The sequence below is a fragment of the Patagioenas fasciata genome, chromosome 2 (genome assembly GCF_037038585.1).
Source record: "Patagioenas fasciata isolate bPatFas1 chromosome 2, bPatFas1.hap1, whole genome shotgun sequence".
Taxonomy (NCBI): domain Eukaryota; kingdom Metazoa; phylum Chordata; class Aves; order Columbiformes; family Columbidae; genus Patagioenas; species Patagioenas fasciata.
This window is the reverse complement of record NC_092521.1, coordinates 152,131,830-152,144,428: the sequence shown is the minus strand read 5'-3', so window position 1 is coordinate 152,144,428 and position 12,599 is coordinate 152,131,830. Positions and strand designations below refer to the sequence as shown.

Genomic DNA, 12,599 nt, shown 5'->3' with positions numbered 1-12,599 from the left:
CGAAATGCCGTGGAGGACGCGGGGACCCGAGCACGGGGCGTCCGCGCCGCGCACGTCCCGCAGGGCCCGCGGGCGCAGACGGCAGCTCCCCGTTCACCCGCGGCGGTCAAATAACGTCTGAATTACATCCTTGTAAATATTGACTGTGGCCATCTTCTTCGTTTCTGCGCACAGTAACTGAAATGTTAAGCCCGACGGACCCGGGGCCCGGCTGGCTGCGGCGCTGAGCAGCGGAGGGTGTGGAGCACCGGGCCGGGGGAGCTGGGGAGGACGGGGCACATCCGTAGGAGCGGGCCGCGGGCACCCGCAGACCTCGCCGGGCACTGAGCATCGCCTCTCTGGGGGAACACGCCGGCCGCGCCGAGGATGCTGAAGGGAGAGGGCTGTCTGCTGGATCGGTCTGCAGTCTAATTTACAAGCCTTGTAAGGATTGTGGGGTGAGGGGGCAAGAAGAGACGGAGAAAGGTGATGGGAGATGTTTCCTGGTCCGGCTTCATTAAACGCCGGCATTAATGAGCGGTGCACGGCTGCGGCTGCAAGCACAGCCACCGCCGCGTCGGCTGTGCCCCCCCGCGACGGAGGTCTCTGCTGCGGGCAGCGTGACCCCAGCCGATGTCCTCAGCCGCCTTCCCCCGGGAACTCCCCCCAGTGCACACCGGGGACTGACCAGCCGTGCACTGCCGTCCCTCGGCTGCCCCTCGCCGGGCTCCGACCGCCCCTCCACGCACCGCCCCCCGACGCCGCGCTGCCCGGGCGGGGCCCCTGCCCTTGCCGGGGCTGCCGGACTCCCGTCGCCGGCGGTGCCCACCCCCACAAGGGGATGGGGAGTGGCGGTCCCGAAAGTGTGAGTGGCTGCCTGGCGGCTGAGGCTCCGGGCGCGGGCTCTGCGCATTTGGTGGTCGTTAAAAACAATTTGTTTCCCTCCCCGTTTGGGGAGGGGGAAGGGGAAAATCATTCCAGGGGAGGGGAAGGGCAAGGGGAAAAAAGAGGAGAGAGAGGGAGAGAGCAAGCGAGAGAGAAACACCAAACCCAACAGAAAACCCGCGCTCCGAACTATTGGGACACGGAGCGAGGAGCGTGGCGGAGGCTGGCGGCGAGGTGCGAGTGGGAGCGGGACGGGCCGCGGGAGCGGACCGGGCCTGGGTGAGGGGGCCGTGGGAGCGGGACGGGCCGTGGGAGGGGAGGGCTGCCCCCCCCCCCCGTGGGTGGGCAGGCGGCGCCCGGTGCCTCCGCGGTGCCCCCCCGCCGGTCTCGCCGGGCGGGTCTCGGCGGTTCGGCGCGGCTGCCCGGTGACCGCTGCCGCCTCCCCGCAGCGCAGAGCGAGCCCCCGCACCTCGGAGCCGGCGGCCAGCCCGACGGTGGCTCCCAGCTCCCCACCATGAACACCATCGTCTTCAGCAAGCTCAGCGGCCAGGTGCTTTTCGAGGAGGACGCCAAGGAGCGGGACCGGAGCGGCCGGCCCTACATGGGGGTGGTGGAGGGGCCGCACCACGCCGAGGTGTTGCTGCCCGACAGCCCGTCCATCAAGGAGAGCCTCAGCCTGCGCAACCGGCGGACGGGGTATGCCGTGCACTACTCTCCGCGCCGCGCACCGGCTCCGCGGGGCGGCCCGGCGTGCCGCTGCCGGCATTCCCGGACGCCGCGTAGCTGGTTTGGGCTTGCGAGATGGGTTTCTAGATGTGCCGTCCCCCACGGCCCCGGGTCCATACTGTTTGGGACTTCATTCCACAGCACCGGTGGGAAAGTCCGGTAATAGGTGATGCAGAGGTGTCCGATTAGGCTGGAATGTGCCAGAAAAAGCGCTACTGTCCTGCGGTGCTTGATTCCCCGCTCTTTGCCTCCAAACAAAAATAAACCGGAGAAGCCTGGGCTTGTCGGTTTGGTCGGGCTTTTCACGTAATTAAAGCCCCTCAAATAGAGACGCAACGCGGAACGTGTGAAACCTGGGATAGGGGGCGGCCGCGGGGCCGGCGCTCGCCGGCGGTGCCGGGGCAGCCGGTTCGGGGCCGGGACTGAGGCGGGCGGGCACTGCGCGGCCCACAGCACTTGTTCCGCCGTCGCCGCTCGTTTGCAGGGCGCTGAGCGAATGGACGGGAAGGAGCTGCGATGTCGGTGCGTTCCTTGGGATAGGATTTAAAACCGACTGGCGCGATGCCATTCAAGGGCTGGGCAGGGTGATGTTAGGGATCGGCTTTGCTAAAAAGGCGTCTGTGTCTAAGCCGTCTGCGAGTGATTTTTTTGTGCTGGAACAGGTGAAATAGGAGGTGATGAGAGGACGTGTTAGCTCCGGCGGCTTGTCAGCCGTAGCTCGAACGGTTGAATTGACGAGCGCAGACCAGACATTTCGTGTCAGCTTTGCGAAGTAAAGACTAAGGAGCACTGTCAGGAGGCACTGAAGCTGAGAAAACCCGAGGAGCTGTTTGTACTGCCGAATTTCCACCTTAACGATTGCATCAGCTCGTACTTTTAACGGCGGTGCTGGTTGGTAGGACGCAGGTTATGTTTCATCGAAATGTTATAAGCAGCCGATCGCGGCGGAGCTGGGTTGCCGAGGGAGCCCTGGACGAGGCAGCGCTCGCGGCCGCCCGCAACGGCACGACTCGGCAAGGCTCGGCCCGGCACAGCTCGGCGTGGCGGGGTGCGGCTCGGTACAGCCCGGTTCGGCACGGCCCGGTAGGGCGCGGCGTGGCCCCTTGGCGCCCCCTGCCGCCCGGAGCCTCCGCGCAGCGCTGCCCACCGGTCGCACCGCCGGCCCCACCCGCTTGTGGGTTTTCCTTCCTATTCCTCCGGTTTTATTCGCTCGCTTTTTATTTTACACCATTTTTTACAAAAACACTTTTTTTTTTTTTTTTTTTCTTTAATGGGAGCTGCGTTTGATTCCCCCCGGTTTCACCTTTTTTTCCCCACCGGGCGTGGGGCTTTGGGGGCTGCTTCGCTCCCCTGGCAGCACTCCTCGCCTCCGGCTCCGCGCAAGGAAACCACTCGGGATGCTCGATGCCGCGGGTATCTCTGAATATGGCTGGTTAAATAAATTCGGGCAGGGAGCAGTCCCGGTTGGCCCCGGGGGCAGTCCACACCGCATCCCTGTTCTCCCGGCTGCGCCACTCTGGGGTGTCCGGGGCCGTCCGAGGTGGGCCCTGACTCCTCTGGAAAGCCCCTCTGTAAAGCCCCTCTGTAAACATGCCGACCATACGCCTGGCAGATGCCGGGCGCCGAAAGCATCGGGACACTCAAACCCCGCACCTGCGGAGCCCTGACTCCGCTGAAATCCCGGCGGTGTAGCCGCCCGGGCCCGCAGCATCATGAAGGGCAGCTCCCGGGACAGGCGAAGCCGGCCCCGAGCCCTCCCTTCTCGATCTGCTGCCCCAGACCCTCCACCGTAGAGTTTGGGGAAGCTGCGGGCATGTCCTTCTCCCGAGCAGCCGGCCCGGGGCGAGCACTGCGGCCGTGGAAAGTCCCCGAGCGCTCAGCGGGGACGCGGCTCGGCTGCCCCCGGCCAGGGCGCAAACCCCAGGGCAGGGACAGACCCTGGCAGGGCGCACCCCGGAGTCAGGGCAGCGCCCCTGCCAGCGGGCTTCCCCCGAGCAGGGTCCCCCCTCGGGCAGGGCGCACATCCCTGCGCACCTCCCGCACCCGCTCAGGGGAGCTCGACGCCGTGCCCGGGGCTGGGGAGTAGGGGGCCGGGCAGATGCCCACCGCCCCGGTCGCGGCCCTCAGCGTCCCTTCTCCGCGGCAGGGCGCGGCAGAGCGGCGGGAAGGTGCGGCACAAGCGGCAGGCGCTGCAAGACATGGCGCGTCCGCTCAAGCAGTGGCTCTACAAGCACCGCGACAACCCCTACCCCACCAAGACCGAGAAGATCCTGCTGGCCCTCGGTTCCCAGATGACCCTGGTGCAGGTAAGGGATCCTCCCCTACCCCCGCCGGCGGCAGGTGCTCTGGGGCGTTTCGTGGACGGGAGAGACAGTGACAGCATCAGCCAAAAGCCCCGCTGTGAGCTGAGCAAGGGGCAGCACTGGGCTTCAGGGGAGGTATCAGTGCAGCCAGCAAGGCCAGGGGTCCTGTGCCAGTCCTTCCCTCTGCCCTTCCCAGGGCTCCATCTCCAGCAGGACTGTATCCTCCAAAAAGAAATTTGCACATCTGGGGTTATCCTGGCTGGGGGAGTGATAAATGCAATTGGCAAAAGGTGTGTGCTTTCCCTCATAGAAAAAGAGGCGCTCATCCTTTCATCTCCTTCATAAATACAGTTGAAATATTTTTGCTTAGTCTTTAAAAATCTCCAGGTAAAAAAAAAACAAACAGTAATGGCAGATTTCAGCACAGAATAGGAATTGTTGAGGAAGTTGTAGGGAGCTACTACCCTTTTGAAAATATGCTAGAATAGAAACAGTTACATTGCTCTGATAATAATAATCACCTGTTGCACAGATGTTAGTGTTACCATACACACTGTGCAGAGGCTCAGCATGCAGTGACTGTGCTTCACAGCCTTGCAGGAATTTTCATGATAGTGTAATTAGACATGGGGAGTAATTGTTTTGCTTTTAGGTAAAAATCTCCTGAAGTGACTGGCAGTTGTGTTGCAGTAAGAGGTATAAAGTTGGCTACAAATGTTTATAGATCTTATTTCTTTGTTCTCTTTACCCTCTGGCATTCAACTGAAATACATGGTTAGATGCTGTTGGTTGCTGAGTGATGCTGTCTCAGGTCTGGATGCTGCAAAGATTTATGCATTGCGAATAATTTGATTTCCTTACTGCAAGCTACTGCTAGGTGCATAAAATGAAACACAGATGTTTGCAGGATCGGGTCCTCAGCGCTCTGTCTAACACATTATGTGTCACTTTGCAAAGGACATGAAAATATTAAACTGACATGAAGTATTAGAAAAAGGTGGTAATTCAGCATTATTTTTTTGAGTACTCCTTCAAAAAAGCCAGTGCTATGAACTTCAATCCTGGTAACAGCAAAATGGGAAACTTTTACACTTTAGTACCTCACTGTGAAGCTATTGCACTAGAAAAAACACTGTAGCTTTGACAAAAATAATATTAATGTCTCAGAAAATGCCAATTATAACTGGAAGATATAGTTAAAACAACTTCTCTTGCTTTTAAAAAATATATATGAAATGTTTGCTCAGACTTTTAAAAATATGATTACATAAACACTATCCATTCAATGCCACAATTCAACAGGAGTAGTTTATTGGACTATGGCTTTTAGAATATTTCTGTATTTTTACATGAGATTTAAAGCATATATCCAGAAGACACGTTGTGAAGTCTTTCACATTACTGACTTCTTGAGGAGTTCTTCTCCCGTTCTTTTATAAATGCCATGGAATGGACAGACAAGGAAAAAAAAAAAAAAGTGGGTTTTTGTAGTATCTCTCTTGTGGCAGCTTTGATAAGTCCTGGTGGGGATATGTTTTGTTAACCTTTGTAAAAGCATCAAGTGAGCCATGGCCACTACTCCACAGTTTTACAGTCTACGTAAGGTGTAGAATAAAATTTAAAAGAACCATTGTGGGGTACATTTTTCTCTGTTAGATCCCCATGACTCCAGCGGATTTATGCTGAAGCTGAATTCGACCAGCATTATTTCTATGAACTGTAATATTTGAAAGAGCTGTGCAAACCAGCACATCTATCTTCATTTACAGAAGCACACCATCAAAAAGAAACCCCAGATGTTTCTTTCATCATTTGGGTGCAATGCTCTTTTAATCTAGGAATACAATAGCATCTGTACAAGAGGTAAATACATATGTCTGGCACCAGCAGTAATTCTTCAGCCTGGAAGAACTAAACAACACACGCCCCAGATTTATTTTTCAGATGCCCAGAAAGAACAAGACTGTAATCCAGATCCAAATTCTTGTTCCCTCAGCATGAGAGAGAAAGCGCCAGGCTGTGATCTCAGTCACACTGGGTACACCTGCAGTAGCTTCCCTGGAGGCTGCACTCTTTGGGCTGAGTGGTGTAACCAGGAGCGGGTTTGGGACTGGGCTTTGGTATCTGTTGGAAAGCTTTGCTTCTGTCCCAGGACGAGCACTTTGCAAAAGCATCAACCAGGGTCTCTTGTCATTGCTCTTCTAATCTAGTAATACCAGACATCGTTGGGGAACAGGAATCGGTGTGTGATATTTTTTCTGGGTTACATGCCCTCATGTTTTCTGTCCTCTCTCAGATTTCCTACTCCTCTTCCATTTCTCGGTGCTGTCCTGCGGAGTTCACTCTTGGTGGGAACACACACTTGCCCCCACAGCTTTCCTCTCTTGTGGAGGCTGTTGTCTGCTGACAGCTGTTACCTCTTCCCAGCATCCCTCGTGTGCTGACACCTTGTCGTTGGAAACCCGAGGGAGGACAAAAGATACTGTTGAAAATCCCTTCGAGTTTCCGCCAAATACTGGTTAGGGAATGAATGGTTGGGGTTTGTTTTTCACCTGACTGCTTGTCTTGGAAAAGGTCTTCAGCAGCTGCCTGGAAGATGATGTTGTCACAGTAATATTGATGTAAATCTTCTCCTTCTGCTTTACTTTTGCCTAATGAAACTTATTCCAGTATGTACCATCTATCCAAAGGAGCTTTTGCAGGACTATGGTGTGTATAAAACTGATCCTTCTGTGAGACACAGAGGTGATCATCCAGCCCTGTTTTCTACTGTTATTATTAGGACAGTATCTGTATGTCAGATCTTCCACAATTCTATTTTCATTAGTTTTGCTGTCACCCAGTTGGCTGATTTTTATTTACCTCACTATTACTTTGGCTTAGCTGCCTGTGCTGGGGTGCAGTGGGACAGCAGGGGGCTGTTCAAGCTGTGTGTCTGACAGTGCTGCAGAAGGGAAGTCAAACTCTTTTGAGAAGGTAGGATTTCACAGGAATCATAAATCATCTTTTTTCTTAAGAAGTAGTAACAAAACCTGAGGCAAATTCTGGGTTGCCTTATTCCTGAGCAGGCCAACAAGGTCTTCGGGAGTCCTCAAGGCGAATGTTATTGCAGCTTTCAGTGCAACAGTCCAAAGTTTTCTAGTTCCCCAACTGCCAAAGCAGGAAACCAAAAAAGCAATATAGTTTGAAAAGGCATTTTATGTTTTACTCCAATTAGATTCCAACTTAGAATCCAATAATTTATCCTATTAATATGCTACATTTTCATTCATATTATTACCACAGTGCTTGATTTATTTTATTTTAAATTTCAGTTTAGATGTTCTTGTGAAATAAAAAAGAGGCTGTATATTCCTTCCAGAAAGAAATATGAATGGCCATATTGTTGCAGAGAAGTTTTTGCAATACTAGGATTAATATATTGGTCATGTGCTGCTATGGATTTAATAGTATTCAGATTCATAAAGGCATATCTGGATTACTGGAGGAGGAGAATTGCTTGGTTTCTGTTCCCTTTCTGAAACTTTGGCCGCTCTTAAGCAGTGAAGCAGAACAAATTACAATAAAATTGAAGAGTCCTTTCAGAAGCCAGGCAAGAGGGTCAATATTTCATTATGCCGATCTAAGTGCCTGATGCTCTTTGGGAATGACTGAGCTGCTGTAAAATATGAATGCTGGAAAGCTGGAAATCTATTATCATTCTCCTTGGGTTTTCTCTTTTACTTCTTGAAGAACTACATGATGGTTACTTTATAAGAATAATGAGTTTCATCATGCATTTTTTCGAGATACCTAGTTCTCTGGGAGGTTTCTCAGACAAGGGTTTTCCCACTGGCTTGTATGTATATAATTGTTTTGGGTTTTTTATTATTTTTGGAGGTAACTTGGGATCATGGTGAAGGATGGATGGCTTTTGGCAGCTTTGGTTGTTTCTTTTTGTAACAGCTTAAGTGTGGTGCAAACAGGCATTTGTAGTGAGTGGGACCTACAGCAGTAGGCACCTGACTTTTTAAAGACCACATGGGTACACAGGGCAACATTTGGGGCTGGTTGAAATTAGTGACAAAATTGTCATTGGCTTTAAAGGAGCCAGGAGGTTCCTACCAGAACCCTGGCGGTGGCTGGAGTTTGGCTGAGCGTGCAGCCTGGTCCAACCTGTGGCCATGAAGCCTCTTCCAGCCCACACATCTGGAGGTTGTCCAGGGCTGGAGAGTGGGAGATGTGTTCAACCTCTTGATGTCTTAGAGATCAGGACTTTCCAGCAACATACACCAGTGTCCAAGAGCAGGAAAGCAGCCTGACATACCATGCTATAGATCTAGCCTAGAAATTTGGATTTGCCTAAGTTTCCTCGGGCTTTAATGGATCTTGCTGTAATTGCATTTGTGACAAGAGTTTCTGGAGTGAGTTTGCTGCTTTGCGCTTTAGCCGAAAGCTCCTCTCTTAAATGCTGACTTCAGGTTCTTTCTTAATGATCAAATACTACTATATCCTCCTTTCATAGGAGAAGACTTAAAATATGACTCATCTTTTCGTATTGATATGCAGAAAGCAGAGCACTGGCATGGGAAGAATGAGCCCAAAATAAACCAAGAGTACCATGCAAAAATCACTCCTGCTAAATTTAATTGCTCTTATGTATGAGTCACATTAATACTACCCTATCTTTCTTTTCTGTACATGACACTTCACTGATGAAATATTTCAATATGTAATGAAATGGAGCATAATGAAATCTTTCTTGTGAGAGCTTGGAAAGCTGTTGGTTTTGTAAGATGCTGCAGTAACTGCTATAATATTCAGTGGGACCCTGGATTGATCCATCTCTATCATTACATACTTGATTTCAGAGTTACACTAAATCATGCAGCAGCCAGGTGACTGCTGCTTCAGCTAAGCAGTCTGCAGTGAGTTTGTTAAGGGCATTAGAAAGGGGATAGATTCCAGCCCACCTTTTCTGGTTTACTATAATGATCGCTGTGTCAACATGATCAATATAAACAAGTAGCTTTGGAAGAGAATGAAAATTGCTTACTCTTTGCCAGCTATAGTTTTGGTCTTCTAACCAGTCATAGAAAACTACATGGTTTGTAAAGTTATGTGTTTGGCGTATAAGCACTGATCTAGGGCTCACTGTGTTTTTGGTGGAACCCTGTTCCATGTAAATGTGATTTTAAGTAAAATCAAACTGATGGGCTTAAGGCATCACTGCTAAATTCTAGATGAGACTCAGAATAGAAGTTTTGTTTTTCCTTTAAACAGATAGTGTTTATTTTTCTCATAATCACCCTTGAAGAGATTATTGATTCAGAATAATTAGCCAAATATTTCCGTGTGATTTAGAGAACCTTAGCTACAATAGACAGGTGACAAAACAGGGCCAAAATCCAACACTGAGGTCTACAGTTTGACTCTCTAGTAGGTGGGGTAGCATGCATTGATAAACCATGTGTTAGCTTGCTTTGCAGGTTAATATAAATTAAATTGTATGATCATTCCTAGGTCAGAATATGGCTGCAAGTAGTCTCCAGGTTCCTCTGTGTGCACTTTCACAACACAAAGATGTGAGGGGAACTATGGACTCCTGGCATCCTTTCCATTCTCCTTTGAAAGTCATGCTACTCTGCCTCCTTCTTGCAGAGGTCACGTCAAAACACTTATTCCTGCAAGTAATAAATAGCATTTTTAAGACCTGATTTATCGTTAAACAAATATTGTTAAGAGTGTAGGTACCTTGCCTCTGCTCATGCTTTAGTAAGGTTATGGTAAGGTCACTGTGTCAATATGAGTATTTCCTATTTTATATATTTTCAAGTAACAACAGAATCAAGGCCAGCATTTTCTCAGGTATGCTTTCGTGCAAAGTCACTGCAAGTACACGCATCCCATTTGGTGGTTCGATTAGCACTGTGGGCACAGGGGACTATAATGTGCACTTTTGCCTGTTTGGTGCCTAAGGCCCTGTGAAGTCCTTGTGGTTGAGCCTGACTTTGGGGTGACCCCGTATGCTAGAAGGGTGCTAACATGTATCTGTTTCACAATGTCAAACTCCAGAAAATGCTCTGCAGCTGAGAAGAAAGACAAGCCAGTCTGTTGTTCCGTAGTCATCTTGTGAGGAATCTGCACCCTCATTGGTTTTTAGGGTTTCCACAACAGAAAGAGTTCATTAAAGCTGCTGCTTTGTAGAGCAAATGCCTGATTTCTGCAGTGACTCAGAGTATGTTGTATTCTGTGTAAGACTTTCTTGATACCCACTACCTGTCAGAGTACTGATAAAGCACGAGGGACGATTTGGGCTTTTATGTAACCAAATTCAGAATGGGTTTCCTGTTCAACAACCTTATTATAGCCTACATAAATGTCCAAGGCAAATTACCAAACATTAGTTATTAGTTTTAATTTAGGATGTTATTAATATATTGAAGGTTAATATTGAAAGTTCAGGGCATTATCTTCAAAATCAAAAAAAAAAAAAGAAAGATTAATATAAAATGAGTCTTTTGGGACACCTTAATTAAAATCTTGTTAATAATGAGGGTTTGCTAGCACTGGTGAAGTGTGGGAAGCCTGAACCTGCCTTTTGTCTGAGGTTCCTGCTCTGCTCAGTGATAGTTTCATGGACTCCTGTTTAAGTTTCCCTCGTTTGCCCTTTTCTTAGACATACATAAAGCTCATGAAAACTCTGTGCATTAGATTTATCTGCATCATTTTCAAGAGAAACTAATCCATTCATTTTTGTGCAGGTATCAAACTGGTTTGCCAATGCAAGGCGTCGCCTGAAGAATACTGTCAGGCAACCAGATCTTAGCTGGGCTTTACGAATAAAACTGTATAACAAATATGTTCAAGGAAATGCTGAACGACTCAGTGTGAGCAGCGATGACTCATGCTCTGAAGGTTTGTTGATGCTCTTTTTATCAGTTTTCAACTGATTAAGAAATATTTTGGAAGTATCAGGTACCCTGAGTTAGCTCTGATTTCTCACAAAACACCCTCAGTGGATCTGCCTTTGCTTTTTGTGAATTAGGTGCCATTTTTGGCCCCCCACTACCGTGCAGCCTTGCAAAGTGGGATTGTATAGGTTAATCACAGTGACAGTCTGGCTGCATGTTATTTGCCCGTTTCATATAACATTGTTATTAGAAAGATAATTGTTAGTTAATTCATTTCTACAAGCCTGTTCCTTTAGTCTGCATTAAAGGAAAGAATTGATTACATTTGTTGGTCTAAAGAAATGAGAAATCTCTTCCCTGTTACTTTCTGTGATGGAAGGGTTATAGCAATATCACATCATTAACAAGAGAATCTGATGAACTTGAGCAGGGCTTATTTAAGGTGAACTTATTATTATTGTTACTTATTTTATGTCATCAATGATTTGGATGAGGGAATTGAGTGTACTATCAGCAAGTTTGCTGATGACACCAAGCTGGGAGGAGTGGCTGACACGCCAGAAGGCTGTGCTGCCATCCAGAGACCTGGACAGGCTGGAGAGTTGGGCAGGGAAAAAATTAATGAAATATAACAAGGGCAGGTGTAGAGTCTTGCATCTGGGCAGGAACAACCCCAGGTTCCAGTATAAGTTGGGGAACAACCTGTTAGAGAGCAGTGTAGGGGAAAGGGACCTGGGGGTCCTGGTGGACAGCAGGATGACCATGAGCCAGCACTGTGCCTTTGTGGCCAGGAAGGCCAATGGCATCCTGGGGTGTATTAGAAGGGGGGTTGTCAGTAGGTCGAGAGAGGTTTTCCTTCCCCTCTACTCTGCCCTGGTGAGACCACACCTGGAATATTGTGTCCAGTTCTGGACCCCTCAGTTCAAGAAGGACAGGGAACTGCTGGAGAGAGTCCAGCACAGGGCAACAAAGATGATTAAGGGAGTGGAGCATCTCCCTTATGAGGAAAGGCTGAGGGAGCTGGGTCTCTTCAGTTTGGAGAAGAGGAGACTGAGGGGTGACCTTATTAATGTTTATAAATATATAAAGGGTGAGTGCCACGAGGATGGAACCAGGCTCTTCTCGGTGACAACCAACAGTAGGACAAGGAGTAATGGGTTCAAACTGGAACACAATAGGTTCCGCTTAAATTTGAGAAAAAACTTCTTCTCAGTGAGGGTGACAGAGCACTGGAACAGGCTGCCCAGGGGGGTTGTGGAGTCTCCTACTCTGGAGACATTCAAACCCACCTGGACACCTTCCTGTGTAACCTTATCTGGGTGTTCCTGCTCCGGCAGGGGGATTGGACTGGATGATCATTTGAGGTCCCTTCTAATCCCTTACATTCTGTGATTCTGTGATGTATTTTACAAGACAATGTTTTCCTTAAAATGTGCACTGAAGTTCTCCTTCTTATCCAAATTAACAGATGCAGGAATTTTTTAAATAGCACCCTATATTTTTTAATAGAATATTTGTATTAGTTATATCTGTGGGTCCTTTGGTTTAGTCTATTGTGACATGGAGATACATTGACAGGAACAAATACTACAGAACATTGTCAGAAATCTGTATGTGAGTTTTTAGAAGATTATGTTTCTCTTTGCCCTCAGTTTCAATTCTCTTTGTTCCAATTTCTGTTTGTACTCACATTTATTTGGTATACATTTCCCTTTGAAAGATTGGTTGCAGGACAGTTAAATCATTGTCTAATTCTGAAGTATAAAGTTGTTGTCTAGTTTTCATTATATTTATAGCAATTTAAAACATGTAG

The 12,599-nt window shown here is 48.8% G+C and overlaps 1 protein-coding gene across 9 annotated transcripts in view; it reads left to right on the top strand.

Annotated features, from left to right (window-relative positions):
• The first annotated feature begins 760 nt into the window (after positions 1 to 760).
• Positions 761 to 12,599, top strand: part of MKX (mohawk homeobox) — a 48,269-nt gene continuing 36,430 nt past the window's right edge. The window contains exons 1-4 of one of the 9 annotated variants that reach the window (XM_071805261.1): positions 761 to 844; positions 1,314 to 1,560; positions 3,737 to 3,896; positions 10,637 to 10,790. In XM_071805261.1, coding sequence (XP_071661362.1) covers positions 1,379 to 1,560; positions 3,737 to 3,896; positions 10,637 to 10,790 — 496 coding nt within the window. In that variant the 5' untranslated portion in view covers positions 761 to 844; positions 1,314 to 1,378. Of the gene's footprint in view, positions 845 to 904; positions 1,144 to 1,313; positions 1,561 to 2,051; positions 2,113 to 3,736; positions 3,897 to 10,636; positions 10,791 to 12,599 lie in introns of those variants that run through there. The other 8 variants (XM_071805263.1, XM_071805262.1, XM_065831410.2 and 5 more) reach the window with 8 other exon arrangements.